The sequence below is a fragment of the Salvia splendens genome, chromosome 9 (genome assembly GCF_004379255.2).
Source record: "Salvia splendens isolate huo1 chromosome 9, SspV2, whole genome shotgun sequence".
NCBI classification, from domain to species: Eukaryota; Viridiplantae; Streptophyta; class Magnoliopsida; order Lamiales; family Lamiaceae; genus Salvia; species Salvia splendens.
In genome coordinates, this window is record NC_056040.1 from 23446669 (window position 1) to 23467271 (window position 20603).

Genomic DNA, 20603 nt, shown 5'->3' on the forward strand with positions numbered 1-20603 from the left:
CCACTTAATATAATTATAGCAGCAGTAACAATATAAATACACAAAAATAATAAATTGTGTAAAGATGAAAATAAATATTATGCATGTCTCGAGTCAAGAATGTTATGATTCTTCCCTCTCTAAGAATTGTAAGAAATATTGGGATAAAATTCTCGAACCATATATACATGCGGTACTCTAATTATCAAATCAAGAGGAGCAGTATCTCTGCCATATTTAATAGCAGCTTTAACATCACTGTATGAATCAAGTATGACATTCATCAAAGCAATACTGGTATATTCATCAATAGTTTTATCTCCTGACCTCTTAATGTCTTGAACAAGCTTTTGAAATCCATCCACATTGTCATCAATATCTTTTGACAAATCAAGCTTAAATTTGAAAAGTTTTTCAAGCAAATACATCCTTGAAGACATGGAAGTTTCAGTATACAAAGTATCAAGGTGTTTCCACATTTCAGAGGCAGATTCAATGTGATTAACCTTTCGAATCACAGAAGCAGACAAGTTGAGAATAGTGGTTGCTTTAGCCAATTCATTCATTTCATCAAGTTTATCTTGTGGAGTATCAGTAGGCACAGAACCATCAACACATTTAAACACCTTTTGTTGGATAAGCACACATTTCAGCTTCTGTTTCCAGATCACAAAATCATTTTTGCCATTGAAAGGGACCAGGCTAATAGGTTGAGCCATTTTGAAAACAAGGAAATTTTCAAGCAACACAGAGAGCAAGAAAAAAAATAACAAAACACACAAGCAAGCAGTCAACCAACACACAGACAATCACCACAAATTCACAGGTTAACATAGATTTCACCAAAAAAATTTCACACAGAGGATCTCAAATCCTTGACTGTCACGAGCAGGGCTGACTAAGGCTATCCCAGTTCGCAATCACTCATTTCTGGAGGGCGCAGGGGGTCACTTAGGCAGCACAATATGCTTGGTGGTCAAGTAGTAAGAGATCAAGATACAGAGAGCGCCAAGAAACCACGGAAGCACAAATCACAGAGTGAAAAAACACACCAAGGAGAAACTCTGAGTCCTATAGTTGGCACTATGCAGAAACAGAAAAAATTAGAAGGATTCAGCCAATTTACTAGAGCGGACCCCCACTCGAGGGAGGGTTCCTCTTGCCCACCTCCTTAAGCGACTCGGCGTGCCAAAGCAGTCCCCTCGTGGCTCTGATACCACTGTAGGGATCAGACTAGCTTTGGATTCACTATTTACCGAGACCTCTTTGGTCTTGTTACAAGATAGCTCAGCCAAACTATCAACCACGCGACTGATAATACAAGAACAATAGCTATTACAATCAAAGCAAGCTAAATAACTTAAACACTGCACTTCTTCGGCCAGGATCCTTGAGATCCACCGAGAACCCTGCACACTAGAAACCCTAGTTAGTACAAGATGAAAGATCCTTTCGGATCTACACAAAATATGCAGTAATAACAGAAATAACAAAGGAATCGCATAGATCTACAAGCTATGGCTCAGTCACCCACTAATAGTACAGATCTATTCACCAAAACAACGATCCAAGAGAGCAACATTGAATCCAACCGTGAAACCCTTCACACACCACGGATTACAACCCTAAACCACTCCACTACACCGGATCTATCCACTCTCGAAGCTCACAACCACAGAAACCTCTCAACAAGAAACCCTAACTCCTCTGGAACCCAAGCAACCGAAGTAGTTGCTTATCTCACACCCACATAACCGTTTAATCACACAAATACCAGTGACAAACCACAGTGGAACAATCAGAGACTCATCAGAGAAGGAAACCCAAGGGAAACTCAAAAGACTCGAGAGAGAGAAGTGAGAGAAAAGAGAGTGCAGAATGAATGTGAGGCGGTGGAAGAGGGAGTGGTGTATATCAATCCGGGAATGGGCTAGGGCAGGCAAGCAGCCCAACTTACCAGGGCCAAAATAATTCCAGGGCCCAACAAATAATAGTCCACCAACTAAACAGCCCATACAATCAACAAATACGTTCCATTGTAGTGGAGTCATTTTCCTTTTTAGTAAAAAGTCAACACATTTCTTCTCACTTACTTTACTCTCTTTTACTTTATTCTCTCTTCATTTCTCTATCTTTTTCATTTCCTACTTTATTCTTCCTTTACTTAACCCACTTAACACAATTTTTTTAATCTCCGTGCCAAAAAAATGTCACCACTACTATGGAACGGAGAGAGTACATAACTTACAAATATTGACAATTGTGCCTAAATTTTATAAATATTCAAAATATTACCTAAGACTCGGCTTTTATGTGTATAGATATAGAGAGGATTGATATGTTGAGCGCTCCTAGTGAGAGCCAGCTTGAGCGATTACCAAGTAATTGCCATTATTTATTTATTTTTATTAATTTGTCTCTCCTTTTATCTATATACACGTTCTTCTTCAAACTTCTACACCTCTAAAATTCTGCCTCATCAACATTTACTTCTCTGCAAAAGTTAAAAAATCTCTCTACTTCTCTTCCACAATTTTCTACTCGCCAAAATCTTATTTTTATGCAGCGACTATCTGCTATGTGGAAATCCTACTGCTAGAGTTGTTTTTTTAGCATGAACATAAGAGAAAATACACTCCCTAGGATCACCTCCTCCACTCATAAGATCAACCAAAACCTAAATTCAAGATGGGATGAGGCCGAAGGAAGCAAGAATAAGAGAATTTTTTATTGAATAAGTGCAAGCTTTTACTTTAGCATTTTATCTTGAGTATCAAGAATTATCAAAACTAAGATCCTAATTAACAATCTCAATTCACATGATTATTCAATACAAATATGAATTATTCAACCAAAACAAACAACAGTAGTATAAAATATTCAAATTCATTATCAACATTGAAAAAATATATGTAGACACACACAAAAGTTTAATCTCACATACTAACACACGAACTTCCAACCAAGTACAGAGTCAATCCATCTTTGAGTAAAATGCATAAAATCTAAAGTTGTAGCTGCAAACTTTTCCAGGCACTGGAAGTGGATGGACTGGTTGAGGTGTAGGTAGCTGCATCAATTTGCAGGCAGTGATGGTCAATGACTGAGTTACGCACGGGTTCAACAAAGCTGGGGAATTTGAAAGTGGCTCATCACCGAGAATGAGAGAGGTCAGAGAAAGAAGACAATCGCCACAGTTCTTATTAGAATTGGAAAAGAAAGAAGAAAATTGGTCAATGAGATAAATTTCTTCTAATTGGGGTAAAAGCAATCGAATTGGAGCTCTTTTCCTCTTTTTTCTTCAGCCCTATCATCCTGAATGTTTCAATTTTGGTGTAGTGTGACGAAAGAATTGTGAAGAAGATATTGTGGAAGAGAAGTAGAGAAATTTTTTAACTTTTGCAAGAGAGGTAAATGTTCAGGCAAAATTTTAGGAGAGCAGAAGTTTGATAAAAGAACATGTATGTTGGTAAGAGGAGAGAGAAATTAATTAAAAAAAATGCAATTAGCGTGGTAGTGGCTCAAGCTAGCACTCACTAGGAGCTCTCAGCATATCAATCCTCTAGATATAGATACCGTGAATTTGTAAACACTCATCCGTTTTGTTATTAAAATTACAATGATTTATCATTTATTGGAGATGGAGTGCAAAAACTTTATTATCCCCTATAATTATTTGGCATCTATGGATCCAATTTCGAGTCAAAGTGAACACATTATCCATACGTTGTAGAAGGCAGAATGATTACTAGCATCAGTGGTGGTGGTGGTGCCAAATAGAAAAAACCCATTGATGCGGGTAGCTAAGCCCTCCAAATTCATAGATCTGCTACAAGGAATTAGATGTAGTGGACTCGCCTTGTGTCGCTGGTACTGCATCTGGATGATTTTTTAGAATGACTGAATAGAGCAATGAAGATGGGAATGAATTTTACCTCACATTGTGGGATTGCAGAGTTAAGCCCGGGACATAAGAAAACCATGAGAAAACAGGGTGTTCCCATCCTTCTCAACCTAACCAAACAAAACCAACAAACTTTATGAGAAATGGACCGCCTCAGGATATACGATAGGGGGCTTTTATGCCTTTTCTCTAACTAATTCTCCTCCAAGTGGCTCTTGTTCAACAATGGTGGTGAAACACATTTAGTAAATCTACTAATCAACCCATTGATTTCACACAACTTCTCACATTTTCCAACTAAAAAATTGTAGGACTGATTGCTATGCAAAATCAATGAATCTGTGTAGGGCAACACGCTCAATCTCAACCTGATCAACTAGTTAAGCATGGACATGCTTGCAATCATTTAAATCATTATCAAAATTGCAATATGGAAGGAATCACGACATACTTGTCTCTCTTTAATCTGAAAATCCATTTATAACGATGCACTTAAAACAAGCATAGAGTAGAGTGATGGTGGTGATCCCATAACTTCTTGCTAGCGCGATGCTTCTGCTGTAGCAACAAGGTTAAGAGGGTGCAAAAGCAGATCTGTCCTGCAAGAGTAGCTACCTTGTTTTTACCTGCCAAATCCAAATTCTGTCAGCCATGGTCCCTTGTCAGTTACCATAAACAGCCTCATAGATGGAGTGTGGCAGTCTCCCAAAATGCGTGTTTCAGTAAAAAGTACGAACAATTTCACTAGTAGACGTTATAAATTCTGCAGAACGTTAGAGCAAATGTAATAATGCTTATCCATCTCTCATTGTGATGCATTTCACAAGAAGTCATAAACCATTGACAGTGTTTGTAATAATTCCATTGCCTAGCATAAAACAACAAATGCATAAAATTCAAATCTGTCGTGGGTACATATATATCTTACAGAACAATGAAGTACCTCCCTTTTATATAAATTAGTAGTTCAAAAAGGGTCAAGGGGACAGAATAAAAAACATAACAAACTTCTCCACCACAGCATCTCATTTAAGAGTTTAACTTACCTGATCCAAAGCATAATTGAAGTCGCCATCAGAGAGAAGAGCGGGGAGGGGGGTTACACAGTGCGTTGACATCAAGCTAAGACTCTTCGCTTTTAAGTCAACATTAAATCACAAAGGCGAGCAACAAAGATTAGCAATATAAACTACTAACCACTTAAAAGTGAAAAAGACTTTCCAATGTTTATAGAACACAAAACAAAAGCGATGTGTGATAAAAAAAATACAATGGATGGTTTTTCAATGTATTGCAAGCCATATCTTATTGATTTATGTCATCATGTCTCGGACTCTCAAAAGGTTTACGTTGCTGGTTATTGTTAATTGAACTTCGAATATGTTTCTTTAATGTATATTTGAATCCAATTTCAGTCTAGTAGCTTGTGACAACATCTTTCATTATTAACTAGCCCACTAATCAAGAAAATTTCCCTAATAACTTGAGTCGCCCTCTTGAATTTTTTCATCAGAGGCATCCATTTACATCAGGATAGGACATGACATGATTATTTAGCTCAAGTTCAAGATGGGGTTAAAACACATACCATGTACATCTGAGTGTAGCACACTCACTCTGTTACACGCATAGCACCAACAAAATATGTACCGGTAAATGTATGGCGGCAAGCGCTCAATGAAGATAACCAGGATCAAGAAAACTGTTGGCCTGAGGCAAAACCTTAAACTAACATACATGTAAAAAAGAGTATGCATAACATAAATGTAAAAAAAATCGTTTTCATCTTTCTTGTTTTTTTTAATGGAAAATTATTTATTAGTTTACTAAAAATATATATTACTGTAATAATTATAAAACATTAAAATTCAAAATAGATTAGTATAATCTGATCGATGGCAACAGAGGTTGAAACTTGAAAAGAAATTTTTCATAAAGAGATGTTTATTTCAAAAAGAAAAATTGTCATGAAGTGATAAAGGGAAGGTTTATTTTACGAGTAAGTCCCTTTAATTTATAGACTTTTATTTTCCTTTTAATTTAGAACATGAAGCAATTAATACAATTACAGTTTCAAGATATTTATAAGGTTTGCATTTTAAAGTTAGAAGGACATTATTATTGGGCAGTGGCAGAAAATAAATTGTCAATAATTTTTACAAGTAAAAAGGACACAATCGGAACTCTAAAGAAAAGGAATTTTCAAAGTTTAAGGATGGATCATGGAAAGAAGCAAAGAGTAGTCAAACCCCTTATTTAAAAGGAGCATATCAAGATTTTAAAAGCAGACCAATGATCACTGCACTTCACTAACTTTGTTGTCATTTTCGACAAAAATAGATAGTATATGTATGTTACAACAGAAATATCAAGGGGCCTTAAGTTTAGCTTAAATGTCTCTCTATTACCTAAAATAGACAGTTTCACAAGTAGAAGATTACTCATTTATGCATCAAACTACTAATTAGCCGATTTCCACCACAATCTCTCTCCACTTACTTTTGTGACATTAAATAAAATTCTCAGAATATCCATAAACTCTGATCTTACCTGCTAAGACACTTTTTTGCTAATTTATGATTTGTTCCGAGATTTATTTGTCAATCTTACGGAGGCAAAGACTTTTTAAAGCATCATCAATGCCATGATAGGTAATAAAAGAAATCAGATTAAATAGGAAAGAACAGCAAACCTCTATAAAGGACAAGATGGTTGTTCAGCATTAATCAACTGCATATTATGCTCCAGCATTTATCTGTACATTCGAATTTTCATCAATGTCTTCAACTTGCTTCAGTTACATGTTGGACGGTACTGCTTTGTAGCTGCGGTGTCATCAAAACTAACACCACTCAACTCGGAGATAAAGCTTAATCGTCAAACCACAGTGCTATTGAACAGTTTGCATAACTGTCACAAAATCTATAAATCCAGAATAGCATCAAAACAGTTTATTTGTATACTGGCCTGATAATTTTCATAGATCATTCTTGACCAGTAAAAATGAAAAAACATTAAAACACCCTCACATTATGGCAAAGTTCAAGTTAATAGCAAGACCTCTAAAATGTCAAATGTTTTTTCTGGCATACACATTTATATACACACACATAAAGAGAGACGCTGCCTTTCACATTAGATTGAATTCCAATGTGATGGAAAACTATGGGATGGAAAACATATCAATATCGAAGAGAAAATTAGCATATGTGATTATATTTGCTCTAATTTCAAGAAAATCATCTTCATAAATTTTTGAATTGCAGCTAATATCTCAAGTTCCATAAAAGATTTTAACATCTTTAATACTAGAGCAATCAATGCCTTGTGAAGGGTAAACTATGAACACATCTAATCTAAGTTTTGCTCTCCCCGCAAACAGCATATTACCCAAGTGACCGACATCAAAAATTGGTTTCTGAATACAACTCTAGCTGTGTCAGAATGAGCTCTATCTGGTACGGATATCAGAATGATCATTGTTGGCAATTCCATTCTCCACAAGGTCAGGCTGTACAGATTCACATTCAGCTTACTTGACAATGTCAGAGTTTGGGAAAACAGATTCAGTTTCAAGAGTATTCAACACATCTCCTCTGTCTCCACCAAGTTCCGTAGGATCCTTCCCTAAAAAGTCTTCTCAGCCATCTCTAAGTCTTTATCTTTCAGGTCTGACTCAGGCACAGATCCTTGCAACTGCTTCTCCATATTAACAGTTGCAAGTGTATCGATGGATTTATCATCTAAATGTGTCTTTTGATAGGCTAATCCATCCTCCGGGTTGGCCAAACAATAAGGACCTCCCTCATTGCATTCAGTTTTGGCATTATTTTCAGGAAAAAAATCGGGCTTGCTGTTTTCACCTAGACTACAAGAACCAAAAGGAGGTGGCTTATTGAGACACATGTGACACCTAAAACCAATAAGGTTTTCAATTTTTTCAGCTCCGAGATCCAGAGCATCTCCATGAAACCAATCTGCAGAATTGCCCAAGAAGTAAAAGAAATAAGCTCAATGAAGCAACTAATGGCTTCAATCAAAAGGAAACCAATGCCAAATCAACTGACAAGATTTTCATTTTTTATCTATCGATAAAATATTGCACAACAAGATACTCCCTTCGTCCGCCATTTTGGGATGTCCACCATCAAATGTCTCATTTCACTCGTACCAGTTTGGTAAATGGACTTCACATTCCACTAACTCATTAGTCATTATACTCACATTTCATTATAAAACTAATACTCCGTACATAAAAGTAGGACATACATTCCACTAACTTTGTACACCCACTCTCATTTGCATTTTTAAAACTTGTGCCAAATCAAAATGAGACAAATATTTACGGACGGTGGGAGTATTAATTAACGGACACTACTGCACAAAAGAGTCTCATAACAGCCAAAAGGAGTGGAGAGCTACTTAGAGAAGAGCTTAGGTAGGCAGACAATTATTGGGTGTGGGTGTAACTGAAGTGCGGATTAATAAAATCTAAAAATTACCTCCACAAATTTCACAACCCACATAATTCAGTTCAGAATTATGTTCCACTTCATGGCAGAGGCTGCATTTAGTCTCATTGAGGATGGAATCCACCTCACCTGAAAGGACAAGAAGCTTCCTATTCCTGAGATGTCTTTCGTCACCTGGCTTTCTTGAAAGTCGTAGACCATTCAACCAATAACTGCTCGTAACAGCCGTTCTCTGCTTCTTGCGACTAATAGCCTTGGGCTTCATAGACTTATACTTCTCTGGTTTCGGCTTTCTTCCCCTTTTTCTTTTTTTTAACTTACTGTTCTGCATTGGAATTTTTGCAGTACGTTCAGCATTCCTAGCTGAACGACGTAAGGGAGCGACAGAAACGCCTTTTTTGTTTATAGAATTCACTAGTAGCTTTCCCTTCCCCCTTTTTCTCCCTCTCCCTGAGCGTAACAGTTTTACACTTTTTGAGGCTTTCTTAAGTTTTGTGGATTCAGATTTCCCCTTCCTTGTATCAACTTTCACAACCTTTAGATCCTGGCATTTATGGCAAGTATATTTACATTGAGTAGTGATATATCCAGCAGAATTCCGAACGTGTCGTTTATGGAAAAAGCCTGAAATTTAGTTAAGTAACAAATTTCTGTTATAATCCATGCCAAAAGGATAAGAGAAAACTATAAGAAAATATTCATAAATCATTTAGCTGCCCATCCACTATTACCAACACAAACCTCAAGTAAAACTCAATAAAATGAAAACCTAAATCTAAAAGGACAATGCAGCAGTAATTGTTAGGGTAATGAGAGTCTCACAACGGAAAAAGGAAAAATATAATAACTCAAAAAATAATTAATTATGCAAACTGAGTGTACCTTTGCAATGCTGGCAGCTCACTGCTTCCCTGTATATCAGCACAAGATACTGGATCAGTGACCTTGCAAATCAAACACAGCCAAAATAGAAGAAGAAAAATCCTTTGAAAAAGGCATTTTTTAGTGAGCAGAAAATGCCAACATATAGTTGGGCGTCCAGCAGAAAATATAATCATCTATCCATCGAATTTGAGTGTACATATTTTTCCTTCAGACAGGACACTGATTTATAATCAACTACAGAAAAGGAGTTCATTAAGTAAGCTCTGGGAAGTCATTTCTAGGAAAAAGATTTTCCTGCTTCAAAAGAATATAACAACAAAATGTCAATGTATAATACCTGATTAGGACATCTTTTTCACAATGAGCACACTGATAATAATCCACTCTTTCTGCTCTTGAGAAAAGATATGAAAATCCTTTTTCCTTTAAGGGCTTCTTCATTACTCTACTACTCTCACTAAGTTTTCCAGACTTCATAGTATTGGACTTGCGAGCGATTCTTTTCTCTTCAAAAGCTTTCAAGAGGTGCAATGGAACATGAGACTCTTCAAGCCAATATCTTTTCCTCTCATTCGAGGAATCTTCAAGCTTGGACCCATGTTTGACAACAACATCAGGAATGAACCTTCTTTTGCCGAAGTCCAGAAGGTACCTGACCACAGCTCCCTCAGAACACTTCCTACGAATTATAACCTTCTTAAATGATCTGGCAGGTTTTTTAGAGTCCATTTCTATCTTGGAAAAAAGCTTATTATTTCCAATGTCATCCCATCGAATATTAGCATCCATCTCCCTAACCTGCAAACATGAAAATAATCATTATCTCTCAGTTTGTACTAACAAAATATTACAACAGAAAAAGTATATCCCTAGTATTTCGCCATCGAAAGATTAGTTATTAAGTATTAACACCATTAGACGCGTTTATAGAGGGACATAGTTCCAAATCTGTACTTTCCATCTGCAGATTGATATTATACACAATATGGCCAAACTCCAGAAGAAACTTTATAGGGTACCAAAATAAATTTATAAGAAGGCAAGTTACTGGCATTTACATTTATTTTGTCCTTTATGTTAGATAGCATTGGGAATTAAGTGAAATAAACATGCCAATTAAGTGAAATAAACATGCCTGCAGAGCAAGCTGTTCCACGCTTCTTGAGGTCTCAACAGAAGCTCTCCAGGAATCATATTTAGTTCTCTTGGCATAATCTCCACTCTCAGGATACAGTATGCCAGGTATCTTCTTACGTCCACCTGAAACAGCTCCACACAGAAATGTTCGGTCAATTACTTATTTGACAGATCACAAATTGAAGTGAGGACCAATAAACAAAACTATTAACCTTGTCGGGCAGCTTTGGAAGCCAAAGAGTGAGGCAAAACCTTCCAACTGAAGAGTGTGCGTGAGCCCCTTCCACCCCTCCACCAGAATAAGCTCAGACCAGTTGCAGCATTCGAAGATGGTCCGCTCACATCAGAAGACTTCGCTCTTTTCCTGCTAATTCCATGTTTTGCCGATGCTCGTGCAGATGTGCTGACAATATGAGTGGCAGAGCCAACCGTAGCAACAGAATCGACATGCTTTCTCCAGTCAGCAGATAGTGCTAGATGATGTAAATTGGACGCTAGCTGGAGCCAAAAGTCGAAATTTGGAAATGGAACATCAACAATTGGAAGGAAAAGAAAAAAGAACTTCAGCAGTTCAGCCTACAAGATAAGATGACTAAAACCACAAACAAAATGACAATTTATTTCTCCTCATATGATATTTACATTTGAATGAAGGTTGTTAGGATTCCAAATTTAAAGATAAAAAACAATTACACAAAAGGCTACAAACATGAAAGTAAGTGCATACACTGATACACACATACCTCAGCGACTAATCATGTTACTTTAACCCTCGTAACATTACCATATGGTCATCAATTCATCATACATGCCAATGAATTCTCCTGCTAAGCCCCTAATATTTTTGAGGTATTACCCTACAGGTCGAGAGTTGTGTAAGGTTTCCAAAGTAATTCATGATTACCATGAAGAGATAGGTTTTATCTTTTAGAGTTAGTGTCAAGTTACAAATTTTATTTCAGTTGGAGAATATGTTAGTAGCTTATTATAAACAAGGCTTATGTTCCTACATTTTAATTGTTAAGAAATACAGTTTGATTTCAGAGTATTGATAATTTGATATGGCCTTTTTCGGAGGACCGACCACTAGGAAAATTTATCTTTTACTTGCTACTTTATTCAATCGTTTGTTTCCTGTTCTTTCTCTTTTGTGCATTCTCTATCTATTTTCCAGTTCAACAACCGCATCTTCTCAATCAATTGGTGCTTAGTGCTGTGAACAATGGTGAACATACAAAACAATTATGCTCGTTTAGCGGGTTTAGAGAAGGTGGCTTTGGTACCGGCAGCAAACACAATGAAGACTAGGCAAACATGCTTCGATCAACATGAAGTTCGAGACAACTATGTAGCTTTCTATCCTAGCCAAACACAGCCCATCGCATGTCGATCCAACAGACAGCCTTTCACCTGGTAAGGTCATTGCCCCTAGGGTAGTCTTGCAGCCAGGGGATCGTCCAAGTTTGGTAACAATGGAATCTTTTGTTTCCTGTCGCACCCTACCCTGCTTTTATTCAGCCCTAATGTTCCGTCTCCATTTCTCTGCCATCACCCCCACCCTACTTGCTATTGCAACACCACTGGCCGTTACAACTACACCCCAGCTTTAATCCAGCCCTCTGGCACCACCTGCACCTGCCGCAGCAGCATTTCGTTCCAATGTCCTCTGGCTATCCATGGACGATTCCTACTCCAGCTGCCACCCCCCCCCCCCACACCCCACCCCACCCCACCCCACCTACACAAATCATGGCTTACTAATGGATTTGAAGAAGAAACAACAATTTGTGTTTATAGTCTGAATTTTTGTTAATGTAGGGTTCAGGGGTATACATGAGTGTAGCACAAGTTAATGAGGGTGCAGGGATTATACAAACATAGGGTCCCCATGGTTCGACACATTAATGGCGTAAAGGGAGTAAAGCACTCGTTAATGACACCGGTGTTGTCAACCAGTTAGAGGCGAGGAGAGAGAGATATTAAACGATCAACTATAAAAGGAGGTGCAGAGATATAAATGACTAAATGAGTATAGGATCCCCATGGTTTGACACGTTAATGAAGGGCGGAGAGAAAGATGTTGGGATGATCAACTATAAAGGAGGGTGGAGAGGTATAAATGTGTATTCTTAGAAGTTAGATCTACACAACGCCCCAGCCTCGCTCCAGCCTCGCCCCTAGGTCTCGCTCACCCCAGCCACCTAGGGGAAATTCCAGCCACGCCTTGTGTGCCCTGCGCGTTTTTAACAACAATGGTTCCGGCTGTGTAACTGATAGAAACCGTCCATTTGTACTGTCCCTGCATTATCTTTTAGTTGTTAATTAATTAATTAATTAGGTGTCTGCTACTTGAGGAGTCAAGTTAGTAGTTTGTTAGAGACAGGTTTTATCTTTAAGAGTTAGAATCAAGTTAAGAGTTTTATTTCAGTTGAGAGTATGTCAGTAGCTTATTATAAATGGGGCTTGTGTTCCTATCTTTTAATTATCAAGAAAAATAGTTTTGAGTTCGGCGTGTTGTTTGTGGCCTTTTTCGGAGGAGCAGCCTCAATGGAGAAGAATATATCTTATAATTGAATTTTTTCATTCAACCATTAGTTTCATGTTCTTTCTATTTTCTGTATTTTCTACCTATTTTCCAGTTCAGCAGCCGCATCTTCTCTTATCACCTTCTTTGACTAAATTCAATTTTGAGTTTCCCCGGATCTTCTGCAAGTGCTGATCAAACACTTGCCTAATCATTCCTTCTTTTTTTACTGTAAGTTACTTTTATTAGTGTGATTTAAGACTAGATTATCGTTTTAAAGGGGCACTGGGCCAGAGCCTTTAAACTAAACCAATAAAACCAACAAACTGATCTAAGCAATGAAATCATAATACAGGTTCAGAAGGTATATGAGCTTATGGAAACAGGATCCAGAATGCTATAAATACCTGGAGCAGCAAATTTTTCAACAAAGCAATATCAGTTGCTCCACGAACACTGGCATGCCAAAGCATGGAATAGTCTGGATTTAACCATGGGCCCAACAGAAGACCCTGCAGATGATCTTCCATGCATATAATGTGGCACATTATATTAATCAGATGGTTCTTCACATTCATTTGTGACGGGATTCCTAAAACTTCATGGGAAAATTTCTCTACTGCTGGAATACTATCATTCATAGAAAATAAGCAGTCCCTTTCTTCTCCAGGAACCCTGCAATAGACGCACCATCCACACCTTTCTTTCCTTGAGGTCATGTTAGAATTTTGGATATTTGACCAAGAAAATTCAACAAATCTATTTGATACAATCTTCAGTTGTCCTGCTAAGACTTCTTCAATAGATCTTGGGGCATCACCAGAGGTCTTATCTGATGATTTACGAGAATACTCTTGGTAATAATCTGAAGCTGTACGAGCAAACTCATAGCAATTCATATAATTTGTCCCGTAACCCACTTCTACGTTAGAGTTCATGGAATAGGGTTTAAGACTCTTCCCTTCTTCAAAGTTTAAAGAAGTAGATGCCATATCATGATCACCAGCATTGATAAGTTTCTCTGGAATATCGCAGCAATCTGAAGGATCAAAGCATGTTTTTGTACACTCCAGCACACTTTCCTTTGGGTTATCAATCTTCATTGAAGTCTGAGAGACTTCAGCTGATCCTTCGGAACTTGCTAAATGATTTTCCATCTTCAGTCCATGGTTGCAAATCTCCACCATAGCTGTAACACGCTCAGAATTAAGATTTTCTTCATTACTGGAATAAGTAGTCACCATAGACTTTTCATCTGATGTTTTTTTAGAACTGCCATTCCTGATAATGGATTCTGAAGGTACCATAAGCATATCTGGCATTTGGCCTTTTTCAGGAAAGACTGACTGAATAGAGCAAGACCGAGTGTCCAAATCATTTTTGGCACCACAACTTCCACGACTTACATTCCAATTTTTGCAGATAGCATTAATCAATTTGTCATAGATGAATGGTGACGACTCTAGAGCTTCAATCAATGTAGTTAAGTCATTTCTATTGTAGGCACAAAACATGTATTCATCATTGCATGACTCTAACCTGCAAAGCAACATGGGAGTCAATATAAATTCCATCGACATTGATAAAAATGTTTATTAATAATAATTATTATACAATTTTTTGTAGAGCCATAAACTTCAAGCACACATACAAAGATGTTACTTGTATAATCAATAATGATGGTCGTGATGCTACATAACCAGTAAAAGAAACAAACTACCAAATACTAAAATTAAGAAACATGCTATGGACCTTTTAGGTTAAGCCTGCTAAAAGTGCTAAAAAGATTGAACTAACAGTATGATGATCTGATTAAAATGACACCGGTAGTTTGTTGGTTTCTACTGTTCATGTGCTGCAGAAAATTTCATCCTATGAAAGAACAAAAATACTACATTACACATAATCTAAGGAGTAGTTTTGTTCTCATTTCTTTGTCTGTTCTATTATTTCTATATAGAGAGATCCACAAATCAGGAATTTCCTTTATCTAAAATCGAAAAGATGAACTCAAATGCGCCAACACTCAGAACAAAAAAAAAAGAAGCAAGACCGCTTTGTGTTGATTTTGTTCAAAAGGCCCTTCTTAATTCAAAAGATATAATGGCAATATCATTGAGAAACTTATGACATCGAATGTTACTTAGAAAATGAAAAGCTATAAAACTAAAGGAGCCAATATGGAGTTTCCGAAGTGGTTGGCTATCACCAACAGAATCAATCCATCTTGTTCTTAAACGGTGTTTATTGAGCAAAAACTAACAGTAGAAGTCCAACTAAAGTTCAATGTGGTTGAATTTGAGATAGTATGAAATGGCCAAGTCAAATTAAAAGTGAACCGATGAATGATTCTTGGCATTTTTATGGTAAATAGACCTTCAAATCGAACCAGACACAATATTTTTATCACAATCAAATCTTTATTCATATGTGATTGAGACAGTGAGACCTCAGACTAACCACAACCATAATTCAATAAGTCGAAAAAAAAATAATGTCAAAACTTTTAAAGATGTATGTGACCAAGGAAAGTAAAAGAAACTCCGAATAAAATAGTAATGAATTAACCCTACAGACCACTCAAGAGCCCATGAACAAAGCTTCTGCAAGGTCACATTGACCTTTAATCGACTGCAAGCAATCACCACTATTATAAGAAAGTTGATTAGGTATATTGAATTCATGAGAGAGGCAAAATGAAAACAAAGGCTTGAGGTCACAGGTGAAAAGAACGCCCTGACTTGTATTTAAGGATGAAACAAGACTTAGACATCACCTGAAAATGATTCACCTGTCACTTCTTTGAATATTGCCCTAATATATTAGTTATGAGACACAGTACTTATTCAGGTGTTCCAACGCATTGATACGGCTGAATAGCAAGGATAGCACCAGTGAAAACCATAAGTAATTAAAAAACTTTTTTGTTCAGATGAGACCGATTGGCAAAACACTGAAACCCCTCAGCATGATGCCCATACCCGCATAAAAAACACTTAGTCAATGCTTCTTTTATAACTAATCTACATTCTATGGGGTAAGAAAAAAAGGCTTGAAGCTCCAGGAAAAATGCATGCCAAGCCAACTAAAGTTTTAAGCCTAATTTAAATGTTTAGATACAGCAATGCTATTTGCAATACTCCTTCCAGAAGAAGTGCTCCAATTCATGACATTTAACATGAGGAGAAGGGCAACAAGACTATCATGAGGTTTTCTATTGCCTCATAAAAAAAAACTTCCCAATCACACAGTTAATCAGGGAAGTTAAGTCAAATTTATACATGACAGCAGAATCAAATCATTCAATACATAAACTTGAAAACATAAGCTACAAATATTTGGAACCTTCTATAATCTTGACATTAGATAGGAAGAAAAAGAATTGAAATAATCATCATAACAGATTAAGAGCATCAAACTATGAGCATTTTCTAGACTAGAGGGATAGATGATATTGGTTATGTTATGTAAATCCCAGAGTTGATTGATATGCAACAACTGAGGAATTTTTCAATTTAAAGTTAGCCCCTTCAAGATTAAATCTTGAAGAAGCATAATCATGACACTCGTGTTTATTAGTAAAATGATTGCATATCACATGCCACGATTTCTAGTCCATGATAAGTTTCGAAGTTGACAGCGACTTCTATGCAGAATGAGATGAGCATTTCTTGGGACGTCCTACTATTAATTGCTCAAATACAAACTCATGTGCCTTTAGAGCTTTTCATAACAATATTAACAATGCAGCAACCAGCAATGAAATCAACACTAACAAAACTTTACATGGAATAAGGTTTTTTAATAGTTTAGAGTTATTAGGATTGAATTTGAGCTTGATATTAGTATCTAACAAGTAACAAAAGCCAATTTGTTTAGATATGCATTTTTTGGTCCACACTTAGAGACGGATAATGCAGGTAAAAATTATATATTAACTTGTAGAAAATTAATTCATGCAATTTCTTAGCTAACTATAAAATGGAACTTACACAAACAGGTAACCACAGCTGCTATAGTACAGTCGGCCATAGGGATCAAACCCCAGCAGTTCTGCCCCTCGAGTTGACTTACTCACTTTCATCCAAGGCTTATCCCTTTCAATCACACATTCAGGGCAATACCAATCACCCTCAGGCAACATGCTGCTGACTACCCCTACACATCTTGAATGGAATGCTGCAGGGCAGCCATCACAGCATATCAAGTCCCCATCCATCTTACACAGACAGCATTCATCACTGTTCCAATCTGCAGGATCCTCAGCGCCATCCCCTTCTCCTGTAATGCAGGAAGTGCTCGCGACATCGACTGTGGTCTTTCTTTTTCTGCTGCTCTCAAGTTTCATCTTTCGGTCCAAATCTGTTTGCCTATCTGTTGTCAGAATCCTTCTGTTCAGCTCCAACTTAAAGGCTTCCGTTTCAATTACGTCATCACAAAGATGCTGCAGGATCTTAACCTTTGCTGAAATCGGCAGTTTGTAATAGTCATTCTGGAAAAACTTTAGTTGACAAAGATCTAGACCAGGAATATGGCCAGGACTGTGTAATAACAGGTACTCAACCACATACATTGGCCATGTAATCAAGTCGAGAAAATCCCAATTAAGCGACCTATATAATATTCCGATATGGAAAATATAAGTACAACGAACTGGATTCAAATGTAAATTGATTGATTTCTAACAGGAGTGGAAACATTACCTCAAACAATCCGATGCAGAATCAAAGCCTTCAGCTGCCAGGGTCTCCAAATGTTTTTGTAATGTTTTTAGAAGAGAAACATGAATAAAGTCGAACAATGATGATGAATCACTACATTTAACAGAGGCTACAAAATCATTCAGCTTGAAGGGGCTTAGAAACAATAAAGTACTAAATGACCTCAGAAACGTATAAACAGAAACCAAATCAAACAGTGAAACTCCAACTAAGTTCATGTCGCAAGAAGGTGGCGGCAGCTTCACTTTTTCTGGAAGAGCTACAACATTGGAAATTTTTCCACGAGCTGCCACCGTAACCCTTTCTTGAGACACGTTGCTTATGGCTGGAGAGGACAACTGCTGATTGATGCCAACAAGCTCTGCTTCATTAAGTACTTGGTCTAGATCAGACAAAGCAGCTCTTTTTGCTCTGCGGCTGCTCCTTCTCAATCCAGTCTCGGGAGTTGTCAAGGTAACTTCATTATTTGGTGGCTCTCTTTTTCTCCTACCTCTTCTCCCACTCAATACTGTTTCTGAGACTTCATTGTCATGATCGACTAAACCACTAACATTTTTCAATGGGGTTTCATCTCTTCTTTCCAGCTCTAAGTTCACATTCCCTGTTTCATTATCCAATTGTGTGGCCAATTCAGTAATGTTATTTGATACATTTTTTTTCTTTCTACCCCTTCTCTTGACTTGCACATTTAATGAAGCCACATTCTCACTATCAACCACACTGGCATGGTTCTTCAATTGGCTATCATCTTCCTTGTCTATGTGAACTACATGATCCACCTTATCATCTCCATTTCCATTCTCTAACACTTCAACTGCATCATCCTCCACCACCAACCCTTCCTCCATTTTCTCATTTTCTCTAGAACAACCATTGTCACCTTCTCCAAGTCTCGCATCACAACCTTCCAAAATCCTCACCTCATCCTCCATTAGCTGTAAATTCAAGTCAAAGCATCGTCCTCCTCTCTCGTCACTCAATTTCTCAAAACCCTCATTTACATCCAGATTCAAGTCAATCATTTTCTTTCCCTCTTGGGAGCCATCTTCAACAATTTCCTTATTCAGCTCTAGATTCACCAACTCATTTAAATCCAAACCATGCAGCTTACTCCCTCCACCATTCGCATGACCAGCATTACGCAAACAATCTACGCCATCATCATTCAAATCTATTCTCTCAGTCAAATTCAAGTCAAACTCCCCAGACTCCCCATCTCTACCTTCCAAACCGTCAGAAATCGCCCCATCAGCTGAATTCTCAACATCGTCACCTGAAACGCCAATGCGGCGTCGCTTCTTCGGCTTGCGCCCCGGCCTCCCCGCAGAAGATCCCGACGGCTGAGGCTCAGCAGGCATCAAGAGCGAAGAGACTTCAGTCAACTCCAATTCCTCGGAATCTCCGTCGTCGTATACAATCTTCAAAAAACCAGTCTCCGCGTCGTACGCCTTTACCAAACCCAAAAACGTGCCGTGCCCTTTGAACTTCTTCTTCACCTGTCTGCCCACATACTCCATCCCCCGATCTCAGAAGGAAAAAAAATCCCCAAAAATAACAAAATCGAAGTTGAATTGAGAAAATGAAAATTGGATTGGGCAGCAGAAAGGCCTATGGTTAGAGAGAGAAATGGTTGAGGGGTTTTGTTTCTCTCTCTAAAAAGGGGAAAGTTTGGTGTGCTGATGGTGTGAAGAAGTGGGGACTAACACACGAAATTAGAGGAGCCTTTTTCGTGAAACAATAAATTTTGAGTACAACTGTTTAGGCGGAATGTACTACTACTGTTCTCATTTCAGATTTCGAACAAATTACTTTGCCCTGTCTTTTTGAATATTCAAATTAATATGGTCTGCAATTAATGAATTTTCCTTATTTTTTTATAAATAGTGGATTTTGTTATGATTATGAGTATTTTTGGATAATGAAACATTATAAAGAAATTGCAGTCAAAAAAGAGAAAAGTCAATGACTGATGAAACTGAATAATAGCAGTGAGTTCTATTCTATGTTTTAAAACTTGAATAACATAAAAGGAAATATACTTCTTTTTTCTAATATGTGTCCCACTTTAATTTAGACAGATTTTAAAAGAATATGAAAATGTGAAAGTTAGTGGAATATAAATCTTATATTTATATAGTGTATGTCTACAAAATGGATGTGTTGTAATTGGTCATCAAGAGAAAGAGACAAAAAAAATGGATAAAACTTAGGGAGCAAAGGAGAATAGGTGTTAAGAAAGTTTTCCTAAATCGAAATGGAACTATAATTGGTAGACGGATCAAAATAAAAAAACATGCTTATTTTTTTGGATGAATGGAATGTTAATTTTAAAATAAAATGTGACTATAATAAGTTAATAAAATATAGTAAGTGAGTCTCATATAATGTATAATTGTATTATTTGTTACGGTTAGTATATTGAAAAACATATTTCGAGTCCTTGCGCAAATTGAGACGATGTATAATCAACTCTATATTCATTTTCCGCCTGATGTGTGAATAAATAATTTTATCACATGGAGTTTGACTTATTATCATATGTTTTATAAACATAAAAAAACAAACAATTCTAAATATTCTACATTGTAAGCTGAATAGTGGAAAATATCATCAAACCTAGACATGAGGTGTGTCCAGATACATTCCGTTAAAGATCAGCGTCTGGCTGCAACTCTGGCACCCGTAACGGCTTGTAAGCCCTGACGGTTAGTCAAGCCATCATAACAAACATAAAGTTTGTTGACGACATCAGTTCCCATGTACTGTACTAGGCCTATAAATAGACTAGTCATTCCATGCATTATACAACAACACTGCAAAGCATTCTGCATGATAAGCTCTCTCTTCCTCTCTGCATAGTCTTCTATCGAAGTTTTGCCCTCGCCTTCATCCAGTTCGCCGGAACTTGTTATGTCTGCGGTGTTGCGACAACAAGACGAAACTGTTTTATATTTAGGAGACAATACGCCAATCCGAGAGCA

The 20603-nt window shown here is 37.2% G+C and overlaps 1 protein-coding gene across 6 annotated transcripts; it reads right to left on the reverse strand.

Annotated features, from left to right (window-relative positions):
• Positions 1–2846: 2846 nt before the first annotated feature.
• Positions 2847–19306, reverse strand: LOC121748362 (DDT domain-containing protein PTM). 6 transcript variants are annotated; one of them, XR_006039466.1, is made up of 11 exons: positions 17605–19306; positions 16894–17514; positions 13309–14440; positions 10590–10875; positions 10376–10500; positions 9578–10038; positions 9238–9266; positions 8386–8979; positions 6576–6708; positions 4335–5593; positions 2847–3993 (listed from the first exon to the last, which is right to left on the reverse strand). XR_006039466.1 is itself a non-coding variant. In XM_042142670.1 (9 exons), exons 1-9 carry the CDS (start codon positions 19137–19139, stop codon positions 7511–7513), a joined length of 5133 nt encoding a protein of 1710 aa, XP_041998604.1. In that variant the 5' UTR covers positions 19140–19306; the 3' UTR covers positions 7109–7510. The 6 variants fall into 6 exon arrangements, 1 of the variants encoding a protein (XP_041998604.1); XR_006039469.1 differs by having other exon boundaries at positions 4335–4509; positions 4930–6708; XR_006039468.1 differs by having other exon boundaries at positions 4335–4438; positions 4510–6708.
• Between the last annotated feature and the right edge of the window lie 1297 nt (positions 19307–20603).